This window comes from Botryllus schlosseri, chromosome 1 (genome assembly GCF_051294905.1).
Source record: "Botryllus schlosseri isolate E-star chromosome 1, Bs_hap1, whole genome shotgun sequence".
NCBI classification, from domain to species: Eukaryota; Metazoa; Chordata; class Ascidiacea; order Stolidobranchia; family Styelidae; genus Botryllus; species Botryllus schlosseri.
This window is the reverse complement of record NC_137236.1, coordinates 18,366,962-18,379,547: the sequence shown is the minus strand read 5'-3', so window position 1 is coordinate 18,379,547 and position 12,586 is coordinate 18,366,962. Positions and strand designations below refer to the sequence as shown.

At 41.0% G+C, this 12,586-nt stretch overlaps 1 protein-coding gene across 1 annotated transcript; it reads left to right on the top strand.

Annotated features, from left to right (window-relative positions):
* Positions 1–7,541: 7,541 nt before the first annotated feature.
* LOC145444022 (uncharacterized) lies at positions 7,542–11,805 on the top strand. Its single transcript, XM_080321926.1, has 2 exons — positions 7,542–8,433; positions 8,469–11,805. Exon 2 carries the CDS (start codon positions 8,583–8,585, stop codon positions 9,576–9,578), a length of 996 nt encoding a protein of 331 aa, XP_080178052.1. The 5' UTR covers positions 7,542–8,433; positions 8,469–8,582; the 3' UTR covers positions 9,579–11,805.
* Positions 11,806–12,586: the final 781 nt, after the last annotated feature.

Here is a 12,586-nt window from a genome sequence, read left to right as displayed (position 1 = left end):
GAATAATGTATCGATACAGCAATCCGGCCCGCCAAGTATTTAATTTTCCTATATCCGGCCCGCCGACTGGAGAAGTTGCCCGCCCCTGCTCTATGCTATCCCTGCATGCTGACCGCCGAACGGGATAGCGGCGGATATCAGTTTCCGAAGCTTTGGAGCGACCCGGCCGGGGATCGAACCAACGACCAACCGACCAGGAAGCCGGACGCATCACCATTACACTATCTTGCTCGAGTAGGCAAAGTAGGTTACAGAAAAGGATCTGTTGACAGATTTTTAGCATGTACTAGAAGGTAGCTACTTCGGAAATTCCTTGATACATTTCCACGAACGGAAAATCACTCATGACACTGCAAATAGTCGAAGCTTGCTAAAGCTGTTCTGTTCCCGTGATACCGGGGCAGAAGCTATTGCCATAGCTCAAGTGGTTATGTATGAAGACTATACTTCAACCTCTACTAGGACAGTATGTCGTCGGTACTGCTTTCATTGTGCACTTTGAGGTATGACAAATGCAACGTAGTTTTGCGATAAGTTCGCGTCGTTTTCATTCGTGATATTGTGATTAGAATCGTGAGTAATAGTCCCTGTATCATAGTAACTCTAATTGGATATATCTTCGAATAATGTACCGGTGGCTACGATAACGTAGGCCCCGAATGTACGTATTGGAAGTGCCAGTAGTGATTTCTCGTTAATCGCCAAGACACGTTGTGCAATTTCGAATAGGCCACACCGATTAGCTGCTAAAAGAGTGCTATCTTTCGATCCAGTCTACTTTTTTAAACTGGGTACTTGTGTTATAGTTTTGATATGTATTGGAAATTTTCACTTCAATTTGTAATTAAGTATAGAAATTCGTGGCGGTACTTCTCTGTCTACCTGAGCAGCAACTCTGACTACTTTGACCATCTCTGCTCAATACCTGCCCGCACCCGGGTTTGGAAGATCGATCTCGCCTGACTCAGCGCGCTGAGCCGGTTTGCCGTGCATTTAATGGGAAAACATTGTCGGTCGACTGCAGCGATTACAAGCCTATTTGATGTTTAGTTAGTTCGTACTGTATGTATACGCGCGTTGCGGCGAGGCATGAAACAGCGCCGCTTGGTACCATGTTGCGAAGGGTGTCGTAAGTTTTCCGATTCGGGGTCAAGTTACGTAATTCGATAGCGGTGATACTTACTCCTACGAGCATAATGCTAAGCTGGCGTCATGTTGAAGGTTTAGCGAAAAAAGTATCTTTGGCACGCAGCGGAGTACTGCGCCGTTTTCGGCAGGAAATGAGTAATACCTATATTGCCTCTGAAGCTTGGTAACAGCCTGGCGTGTTCAACCTCGGTGGCTGTCTAGTGTCTACTAGTATAGCAGTTGATAGCTATCGGTTCAGGATTATCAATTTGTCTGGAGCGTGATAGATGCAGGTTTTATGCATAAGCGTTATACTATGTGGTATAGTGTTGTAAATAGAGCACGATTGATTACTATATATCGGTTCGCCGATGATATCGAGTCGATTCTACACTTCAAAAGAATTATCGGTATCGGCCTTTGGAGGTGAAAAAATATCGGCAATTGTCGTGACGTCACAACACGACGATAGGAAGTCAGAAAACTATATAGGCTTACTCCTTGACCGCTATAGTCGGGGAATATTGATCTATTTCATATAGCTTGCCCTTACACTTTCGAGGTGTCCAGATGTAGCATTTCTAGTTTATGTCATGTTCGGTATGACATTGACTGTAAATCCGTTGAAATAAATGGTCTGAAGTTTTAAAATGCGCCTTTTGAGGTAGATTGCACCTTATGGTTTTCTCGGTATTGGTATAGAACCGGATTTGCAAACAATAAATCCTCTCGTTTCCGATATGTTGGAGTAGAGAGACTGTTGGCTCTTGGCAGCAAATCAACTAACCCAAGAGAGTTTATAACTAGAGCCCGACCGATACGGTTCCATACTAATACCGAGAAAACCATTACCGAGAATGGGCATTACCGAGAATGGACACCACCGAGAATGGACATTACCCAGAATAGCCAATGCCGAAAATCTAACTTACTGGGACGGACGTCGTCGAAATTTCGAACTGAGAACTAACACCGAACGTGGCAACGCCTTGATGCACATGCACAAATGCACATTCACACGACCTGTACACATGCATAATACGCCTGCATTGCATATATTGCATTTTCGGTAATGTCCATTCTCTGTGGTGTCCATTCTCGGTATGTCCATTATCGGTGGTGTCCATTCTCGGTAATGACATTCTCGGTAATGGTATTAACGGTATTGGCCGGACACCCTGAGCTCAGCTTCATTGACACTTTCATTTGGGTGCCTACATAAGAAGTTTGTGTGCCATCTAACAATAGTACATTGAGCTCAAGCACTCTCTTCGCCCCGGCGATTCGATATTTCATGCTGGTGACGTCATATTTTGTAACACGATTGTTGACATACAATGCTCCTTCCAATTCTCTACTAGTTGCTGACGATTACCCCTGACAAGTGTCAGCCGAAAATATCCGGTTTATTTCATTATGAATATACTATTGGATTAAAAAAATAATCGCAAATCGGAATCCGGGTTAAATATTCAAATCTACATCCAACTCGTCACTACCACGCACACGGATTGCAATCTGCGATGGTCGAGACTTTATTGTTCGTATCGATTGGCGTAGCTTGCAGAGATTGCATCATTCCTTTGCTGTGGTCCCGCGTTCGCATGCATATTCATGGGGGAGCGATAGTCTACCCCAACGATTATCGTTTCGCAGCGCGCCGTAATCTGATTTATTGATCGTGGAGCAACTTCGCAATCGTGTTGACTCACTGTGCGTTACGATCCCGCTGTGTGGTTAGGGCTTCGCCGAAAACAGTTTTGTCTTCATCTTATAGACAGCCAATGCCGTATTTAGTTCGAACGCGCCGCGAAACTCCTACAAATAATCGACTGGTGGAGCTTGATCGATGGCGGAGGAAGTTTTGCAAGCCACCTGTGCGGCTGGGGAGATAATTCGGGTCTCCAGTCAGACTTGCGCAAATAGAAAATAGTGAGATTTCCCGCAGTGGATTAGAGTTAGAAATACTGAATTCGCGAAAACTTTGAAATTGAATTAAATTCTGGATTGGAAAGAAATACAACCAAATTCTGGTTCAGTTCATATCAAACCGGAGTTTGTTCTGTCAGGCATGAGAATAGGGTCCATCAAACCACTAGGCGTCGCCAGACTTTGAGTGGTAACCGCAGCTGTTACGTACGCGATACCGTTGTCAGATACCTGTAGGCTGCTTTCCGACTGTAAATAATGGCTACAACCTGCTCTATTTGGACCGTGAGCTCGTTAATGGATGAATTAAAACTTCGGAACAACGGCGGTTAACTATAGATAACTAACCTACGGATAGATGGGCACGTGACTCGCGGTCTCACGGTCGAGTGATGCGACAACGGCAGATTTGTTGTCGCTTCATAGCATGAAACGGGAGCGTAATTGCGAAGCCCATAGATAACGATCCGAGCGCTCAAATTAAATAAAGTTGATATTATTTGAAAGCTACAGTCGCGCTGATTCTGATGATATACATAAGCTTTGATCAAGGCAATGGAACCACCCCGAAATAGCCTTCAAAGTCTGAAAATCGGCATTGTTCTAAACAATTGCAACGGCGCAGCACAATGACCATAACAACGGTCCGTGCGTGGTTGCGATTGTGTAGAACAATGCCGATTTTCATATTTTGAAGGCTATTTCGGAGTGGTTCCATTGCCTTGATGAAAATTTAATGTATATTATCAGAATCAGTGCTACTGTAGCTTTCAAATAAGATCAACTTTATTTAATTTGAGCGCTCGGGTCGTCATCTATGGGATTAGCAATTACGCTCCCGTTTCATGGTATGTATAGCGACAACAAATCTGCCGTTGTCGCATCACTCGACCGTGAGTCACGTGTTGCCCATCTATCCGTAGGTTAGTTATCTATAGGTTAACACCCAAGTCTGGCGACACCTAGTGTTTGATGGACCCCATTGAAAATGTCTGCACGCCAAGCTTGATTCGTTCCGCATGATATAGTTATCTTGTAGCATTTTCAAAACGGAAATTAGATTAGAATTGAAATGATAGCATAGAAACATTTCACGGATTCGATAGAAGTTAGATTACCGGCATTCGCACAAATTAGTGTCTGGGTAACTAGCAATAGGAATAGGACGTTTGTATTTTTGTCCTTCATGTTTTTTTCTGCATATACCCCGACTCATATGAGTAATGTAGCCTAGCAACGCATGATATACATACCATACCAAACAGAATTATCTTGTCCATGTCTGGGGCCCGACCGCGGTTGGAAGATGAGCGCGTTCGCTCGTTTAAGATGCAAAGCCATGATTTCACCCTGCCATTCAAGTTGAAATCCGGCAATAAGACGAATAAATCACGTGCAAACTGTAAACGCACGGAAATTCCCTGTTCAAGTCCTAGTCGTGAATAAAAAAATTCGAGCCGAACCTGGGTAAAATCCCAAACTTCGTCTTCTTCTTCAAATACATTCCCAGTTTGGCGGAAATCTCCAAATCCGTTTTCTGCGAAACCGACAAAAATCTCCGGATCCGTTTTTTCAAGTCCCTGACATCGTAATCTCTGATGCGCGCATAACATCTTTACTAGAATAATATTGGCGAAAGCCTTACCTCATGCGCGATCTTGTGTCGTTTTCGAGACGGGGAATTGTCGGCGCGAGTTATGAATATTGTATGAGACGCGGGCTGTAATTTGCGACCCCGTAATTTCTTGCGGTTAACCGGAGGTCGTGACTCTTGCGTGGCTTGGGAGGCCGCGCCGCGTCTGCATTGTGTACTGTTTTTGTGGGGGACTGTTTACTTGGTTGTCGGTGTGCGGTTTTGCAGATAAATACCCGATAACATGAAATATTTTGTACAGTCAAGCCCACCAAATATTCTAGTCTTCCTGCTATAAGTTCAACAAAGCAAGGTAGATATGGATGTTTGTTTCTGATTCGCATCTTATACATCCAAACGGCTACCAGTAAATTCGGAACTTGGTGTATTCGGCGTTAGAAATGTAATTGCTATAATATTATTATGAAAATAATGCATCAATAATTCAATATTGTATAAAAAGTAAATGCTTCATAATTCACGTGAGAGAAATAACGGTGTCGGATATTATAGAGCTCCGAAAGTATCGTCAATTTTCATGACGATACTTTCATGCATGGTACTATGCCATCTGAGAACTGTACTAATCTGCAACAGCTAGACTGCTGGAAATATTAATATATTTTCTTCTTATAGCTTACTGGTGTGCAGTGTGCAGCATGGATGATGTATTACGTTCTAATATGTACCTGTTATGCTACCATAAAGCATTAAATGCCAGTTCTACATCACGTTAAACATAATTTCTTATTTTTTCAACTGTATACCTATTCCATTGCATTTCATGACAATGCTGTTGTACAGACTTGTACGGGCAAATAACTTTTAGTTTTGCTTGCGGATATTGAAAATTCGATAATTCTAGTTTTAGTTTCACATTGGAAAAAATCTTGGTCGCCGAGCAACTAGAAAGCACGCGTCGTTGTTTTGCATGAATCCAGATACCGGTTTTCTGTTGAGTGATGTTTCTGCACAATCTGCAGCCATTACTAGCTTGGAGTCATCACTGCTAACAGTGACATAGCCAGTTGGTGGGTTTTTGGGGTCGAAATCTCTCCCATTTCAAACTCGAAACCCCGTCCTTTTGAAATGTCGAATCTATGTCAGATATAAATTTGAAAATAAAAATTGATGTGTTGCCCAGGAGAATGAAATCCAGTTCAGAATGGTTTTTAACATTTGATAACTTGGGAACCCCGATGTCAGAGGTGTGATCAATATTTTTTCTGGGAATGAGACGCAGGAAATACGTTGGCAGGCCAAGTCAAAAGTTGGTGCTAAATTCTACGATGTATCATTTTTAAATGTTCTAGTTTTAGTTCTAGTTACAGGTTTTGAAAAATGAATAGCTCTAGTTCTAGTTATGGCTGTGGATTATAAATGTGGGTAATTCTAGTTATAGTTACTCTTTTTGAAAATCCAGTAGATCAGTGGTTCTCAAACTTTTTAAAATACGCCCCCTTTATGATAGTGAACAATTTCACGCACCCCTTATCGTCATATCACAAAATATAACCTGAATGCTAACAATCCCAACAGATCGTTCGATGGCATGGAAGGTTATGACTGTTGATGAAAGGAATCTCATAATGAAATTAGGACTACCGTAATTTTCCAGGTATAATGCGCAAAATTTTACCGAATTTTTGCTCTAAAATAGGGGGGTGCGTATTATACATGGGTACAACAAGCCTTGAAAAATCTCCCTCGATAAACTTGAAATCAGACATTTTTTCATGTTTGTTTTCAATCGCGCATCACTTCCAGCTGTCATGCCCAGTAAATCGTATTGTAGAGTGTAAATTGCTGCCAATTAACGAGAGTCGTCTGCACAGCACGCGATCTCCTGATGAGTTAGTTTGCCGTTTGTACGCGAGCGAAATTATATTGTTGATCGCTACAAGCGCGCGCGGCAATCCTTGCTAATTTATCGCGTCAACGACGGGCCTTAACCTATCGCATACACAATAGGACATGTGCGCACTATTGCGTCGCCGGCTTTGGCTGCTATCTACTATCGTTTAGGGACAATGCCGTTAATTGTATTATGATTAGCGATCGTTATGACATGATTGTTCAGCAGTGACATCGCAAAACAGAATGACATCGTATGCTAAAACACAACTATTCATGTAATTCGAATGCAGGGTGCGTACTATACATGGGTGCAGGCTTTTTCCCTGAGTTTACACGCCATTTTAAGGGTGCGTATTATACATGGGAGCGCACTAAATTCGGAAAATTACGGTATGCACAGGACAGAGCAATAAATATGATTTGAAGGTGAATCGCGCATAGCGCAAAAAAATAATTCAGTTGACCGCAGCTTCGCACTCCCGTTCGTATGCTTTCACGCTCCCCCCAGACAGAGAACAACTGCAGTAGATTGTACAATTCTGATGCTGTAGGTTCATCACGATGGTATTTCCACCAACGTGCGTGGCTTTGTAAGCTACTGGATGTTCTGTATACTGCAGACTTCAGCAGTGGTAAATAGTATCGAAATTATAATTCTTGTTGATAAGTTAACTCTTGGTGGCATGGAGTGTATAGTTCTGGTACTCTGAGAAATCATCTCTCATGACTCGAATCAATAGAATTAATACTCGATGCAGATTCCAGTACTGGCATTCCAATCATTTTGCCCAGCCCTGTTTTCCGCTTCCTGTTTTAATGCTACTCTTGTTACTCTTGTTGTTATGCAATGCAGTTACATTTTTCTTTAATGAAACTCACAACGTTCTACCTCACCTCTTCACCATGACCAGAATCGGAGCGAAAATTATTCCCGGATCCCCATATCTGGACCAGTTTCTCTTGAATTCAGGTCTCTCGTGCCCCTACTATTCCTACCCACTGAATATAGATCTACTTCGCTTTACTATATAAGAGCTTGTGGCTGGAGTTTCTGTTCGAATTTCGCTTCATTATTCATCTTGCAAATTTCGTGGTTTTCCAGGCCCCCTGAAAATGATTTGCCTGGTTGAGAACCACTGAGATGTTTATTTGCTTGTTACAGCTAATTTATGTGTGCGTGTGTTTGTTAGTTCCAGAGGATTGATAACTGCGACTATCTCTAATTAAATCATTGACTGTGTTAGAGATATCAAAACTAAATCTTCAAGATCCAACCTTATTTATTCCCTCAGTATAGCTGGCGAAGACTCCTCGGTGTAGTTTAAATTTCTGTTTACCGGTAGCTTGCCAACTGCCACCTTTAAAAGAACGGATGTCGGCCCGGTATCTCCTGGTGTCTTGTTGTCATCAGTTACTGGATACATTCACCAAGATATGACAGCTATTTCTACTTGCAAGCTAATGTGATTCGATATAAAATCAAAAACTGACATAAGGTCCTGTATTGTCGGAAATTGCGGACAAATACTTCTTTCTGGTGTATCCATTTTTAACTGTTGGTGTGCTTCGTTGCTCGAGATGAATGTGTTATCGACAGACTTTCCTGGTCATTCTGATTTCCATTGCTTTACCATGAAATTTTACACCAAAATCAAACTGTGCTGCATTTTAGATTACCTTCATTCTGATTTTATACGAAACTCGTGTATATTTCAAATGGACATTGCTTTACCATGAAATTTTACACCAAAATCAAACTGTGCTGCATTTTAGATTACCTTCATTCTGATTTTATACGAAACTCGTGTATCTTTCAAATGGAATACAAAATACCTGTTCGTTGCACAACCGTCACACTACATCTTGGACTTTAACATCAACTTGCAGTGTCATCAAAACCCTGTCGCGTGTTCATGGAAAGAATTTTCTGAAAAGCCAGACACTGAGTCGCATGTTGTGAGCCTTCATAGTGACACTTCATCAATGAGACAATTGCTGCTCATAGTTCTCATATAAATTCAGCTTGACGAGGCATATGATGATGCATGCAGCCGGTGAACAACGTATATTTGAAAGTTGCATCAAAAATTCGAATTGCGATATTTGCGGAAAAGAATTTACCGCAAAACGTGACTTGAAGAGGCATTTAGATACTCATACTGGCGTGAGAAATCATGAATGTGAAATTTGTGGGAAAGCATTTGCTCGAAGAGGCAATCTGAAGGTACATACTGATAGGCATGCCGGTGTCAATCATAGCTGTGGTGTTTGTGGGAAAGTATTTACTGCAAGATCTAACTTGAAGAAGCATCTTGACACTCATACTGACGGGAAAAATCATAAATGTGAAATTTGTGGGAAAGGATTTGCTCAGAGGTGGTATCTGCACAATCATTTGGATATGCATGCTGGTGTCCAGAAACATGAATGTGCGATTTGTGGGAAAGGATATGCTGAGAAGTCACCTCTCATGAAGCATTTGGCTATGCATGCTGGTGTCAAAAGATATAAATGTGAAATCTGTGGAAAAGAATATGGTCATAGAAATAATCTCAAGATTCATATCGATATGCATGTGGGTCTCAAAAGCCATAGCTGCATTGTATGTGGAAAAGAATTCATTACAAAGCAATCTCTCAATATTCATATGGACGGACACGTTGGTGTCAATAATCACATAATCTGTGGTGTTTGTGGGAAAGGATTTACTTCAAGATCTTCCCTGAGGAGGCATCTTGGTACTCCTGCTGCAGTTGCTGTTACCAAAAATTATAAATGTGATGTTTGTGGGAGAGAATTCGGTCAAAAGTGGAGTCTCCGGATTCATTTAGATATCCATGCAGGTGTCAAGAATCACAAATGTAGTATTTGTGGATGGGGATTTACTTATAAACCGAACCTTACTAAACATCTTAATATTCATGCTGGTATCAGAAATCATGAATGCGATGTTTGTGGGAAAAAGTTCAGTAGAAAATCAGACTTGAAAAATCATTTTTATATCCATAGTGGTGTGAAAAATCGTAACTGAGGTGTTTGTAGGAAAGAATATCACGATTCCTATATGTAGATATGCATTAGGTTTGTCCAAATTTTGGAAAATCTCAAAAATGATGGGTTTCAATGTCTCATTCAATAGATTATTGATAAAAAAACAGCAATGAGCCTAAAATAAGCTCACGGGAAAGTCGTTAAGATTTGTTGCAAAGCGTATGAATGCAGCTGCCGACGAATGGGCGTTCCAGCGACCATAGAACGGCGACAAGACTAGTAATCACGAGATCGCGGCTCTTGATTGGCTAATCGGCTATGCTTCAATGATCATGACGGTGATGGCTTGCTGTTTAGTTGTTAATGGAGTCTATCGCTTGTCTCGTAATGGCGTTTCTGTCAGCCATCTTTTGGTCATGTGCCTCCCGCTACAATTTATGATCGCCATGTAGTTTGTCATCTATTATTTTAGAAGACTTGATCCACTTGAATTGAGCACATTTATCTGCGCTATTCGGACAGCCACTGTGTTCGGCCAAAATGCTCGAGAACGAAACATGAGTATAAATTACAAATAGAAAACTAGCGGTAATTTGGACTATTCTCCGCCTTATCCGGACACAGGCTGGTAATTCTTATTAGGCTATGACACGAATACACGATTGGAAGTGAGTTGTTTGAAGCAACGATGACCTACAAGCACTAACAATAGGGTTGCCATACGCCCTCCTTTATGTTTTTGAAAATGCCTCCGAAGACGTGTAAGTGTCCTCCTTTTTGACATTTTGTCCTCTTTTTTGATAATTTTGGTTAAACATAGGACAGAATTCGACCGAGATACCATGAAATAGCACTGAACTAACGCTCAGGCGGGTATCTCGGGAGCTGAGTGAAAGTTGACCTTTTTCTTTTAGTCATCCGACCACGGAAACGGAAAAATTTACCATCTTTGAAGATTTTCCCTAGGTTTGAAAATTTTGAAAAAGTATTTTCCATTACCGATTCCAAAATATGGTAACCCTAAGTAACAATCAACACATATAAGGGCGTACACACCCACCGAAGCATTGTGCTTTGTGTGTTTAGCCGTCAGCTTATCCGTAAATGATTTTCTGCACGACCAAAAACCTTCAGCTTTTAATCCCTCTAATTTTCCACGAGTCTGCGCGCCGAAGTTTTACCGTAACGTATGCGAATTAGGTGTTTTCCCACATAATGTTTGAATTATACTGCCTATCTTCATTTCTGGTTGGAACTGTCTGTCCTTACGAAGTAGTTTGACCTGAAAAAACTTTTGACACAAAAAGTGACAAATTTTTACATAAAAAAGCTTTATTTCACCGAAATCTGACCCTATGAAGAATTTCAGTAGTTACTTACCGTATTATGGTAGATATAATTAAAATTTGTTGAAGTACAACGAATGATACTTTCCTACATTCTCCGGTAGAAAGTGTCTGTCCTTGCTAAGTAGCTTGCCAAGAATGGAGAACGTTCAGCAGCAGCAGTTGCTGGCTACCAACACTGAATCTGTCTTAGCTGTGCCTACACTTCTGGTGACACATCGTGTTGCTCAATTCTGGCAATGGTGTCTACATCACAATTTTCCATCATGCGCTTCTTGATATAAGAACCATGAAATTCCCACGCAGTCTTGCTTCAGGTAGGATATTGCGGTACGTTGTCAACCTATTTGTTTCATTTGAATGTTTATGATTCACAATGGGCCGTCTACAACGGTAGGCCTATAAAGTAGGCTACAAGCTGTCAAATGATAAGTTCACAGGCCGAGCAAAATCTACGATACAAACGAAGTGCATGCAGGTTGCAAAAAATTTTTGACATTGTCAAAATGTTGATATTTTCTGACCTAACGCAACAATTTCGACACAATTTTTACTTTTTTGACCTGTCAAAAAAATCGCCCTAATGTTGAGGCTTTGTTGGCAATGTTCTTTTTTTACATGTCAGAAGTAGCATTCTCCGTTACTATTTTCACTCTACTCTACCATATTATTTGCTACGAAGAATCGTCACTTCACGTGTGATGCAATTTTTCTCCGAATTCACATCATTTGTTCGAGGGGAAGATGTGTTGTGACATTCATCGATTTTTGTCGAACTATGTTGTGAAATAAGTTGTAGCTTTTCCATTCGCATACCAATAAATTTTTCGTTTACAAAGACTTTATTTATTCAGTGTCTGAATTTTCCCTTTACTATGCCCTCATGGTGTTACTCTAATAATACAAGCTGAATGGCGACAATGCGTTTGTTTGCGTGCGAGAGCTGGACTTTGATTATGAAAACGACGTAGCTTGACCTGTAGATCTGAGTGGATTTTTTTACCTCAAAAGAAATCGAGTGACTTCCGTCAAGGGAGTGAGTTGATCCCAACACTGTCATCAACGATGTACTTGTACTTTTCGAAGTATCCAAGTAGGTTTTACTGATTTGTACCATACTTAATTGATTATGTCTATAGCAACTTCTTCAGTCGGCGGGTCTTACGTGGAAACTCAAGTACCTAACGAGTCACAGTCATATCAGTGAATCGATGGATTAATCGTGAATTTATGCGCCTATACATACAAGTAATATATCGTAGTTGATGTTAACTTTAATTTGAAGCATACAGTTCAAAAACAGTATTCAATGAATTTATTAACGTAATGAACTTCAATAGCTGTTGAAGTCATGGAGATATCTGTGGTCAAAGTTATCAACGGGTTCCACGATCTCTGACTGCATGTCGGACGTAGAAACCCTTGGTTAAGTTTACAAGTGAACGTCAGTTAGATTGGAACGCAGGTTTGTCTTATTTATGTTCATGGTCGAAAATGTTCGCTCGCAAATGAATGTCGACCCGAACAGAACAAGTTTCGTAGCCATCTTTCAAGGCTTGGCAACTCGAAATCATTCAGTGACGCATAAACGAACAACACAAAGAACTGAAGAATAACCTGCCGTCATTATAATTTGATAGAGTAAGCAAGTAGTGGGGTGGCGGCAGACTTTGGCCGCGGGCCTCAATTATAATGTAAGACC

What these genes read in the sequence shown, in the direction of transcription:
- LOC145444022 (XM_080321926.1), top strand. Translation starts at nt 8,583, where the DNA reads ATGATGATGCATGCAGCCGGTGAACAACGTATATTTGAAAGTTGCATC.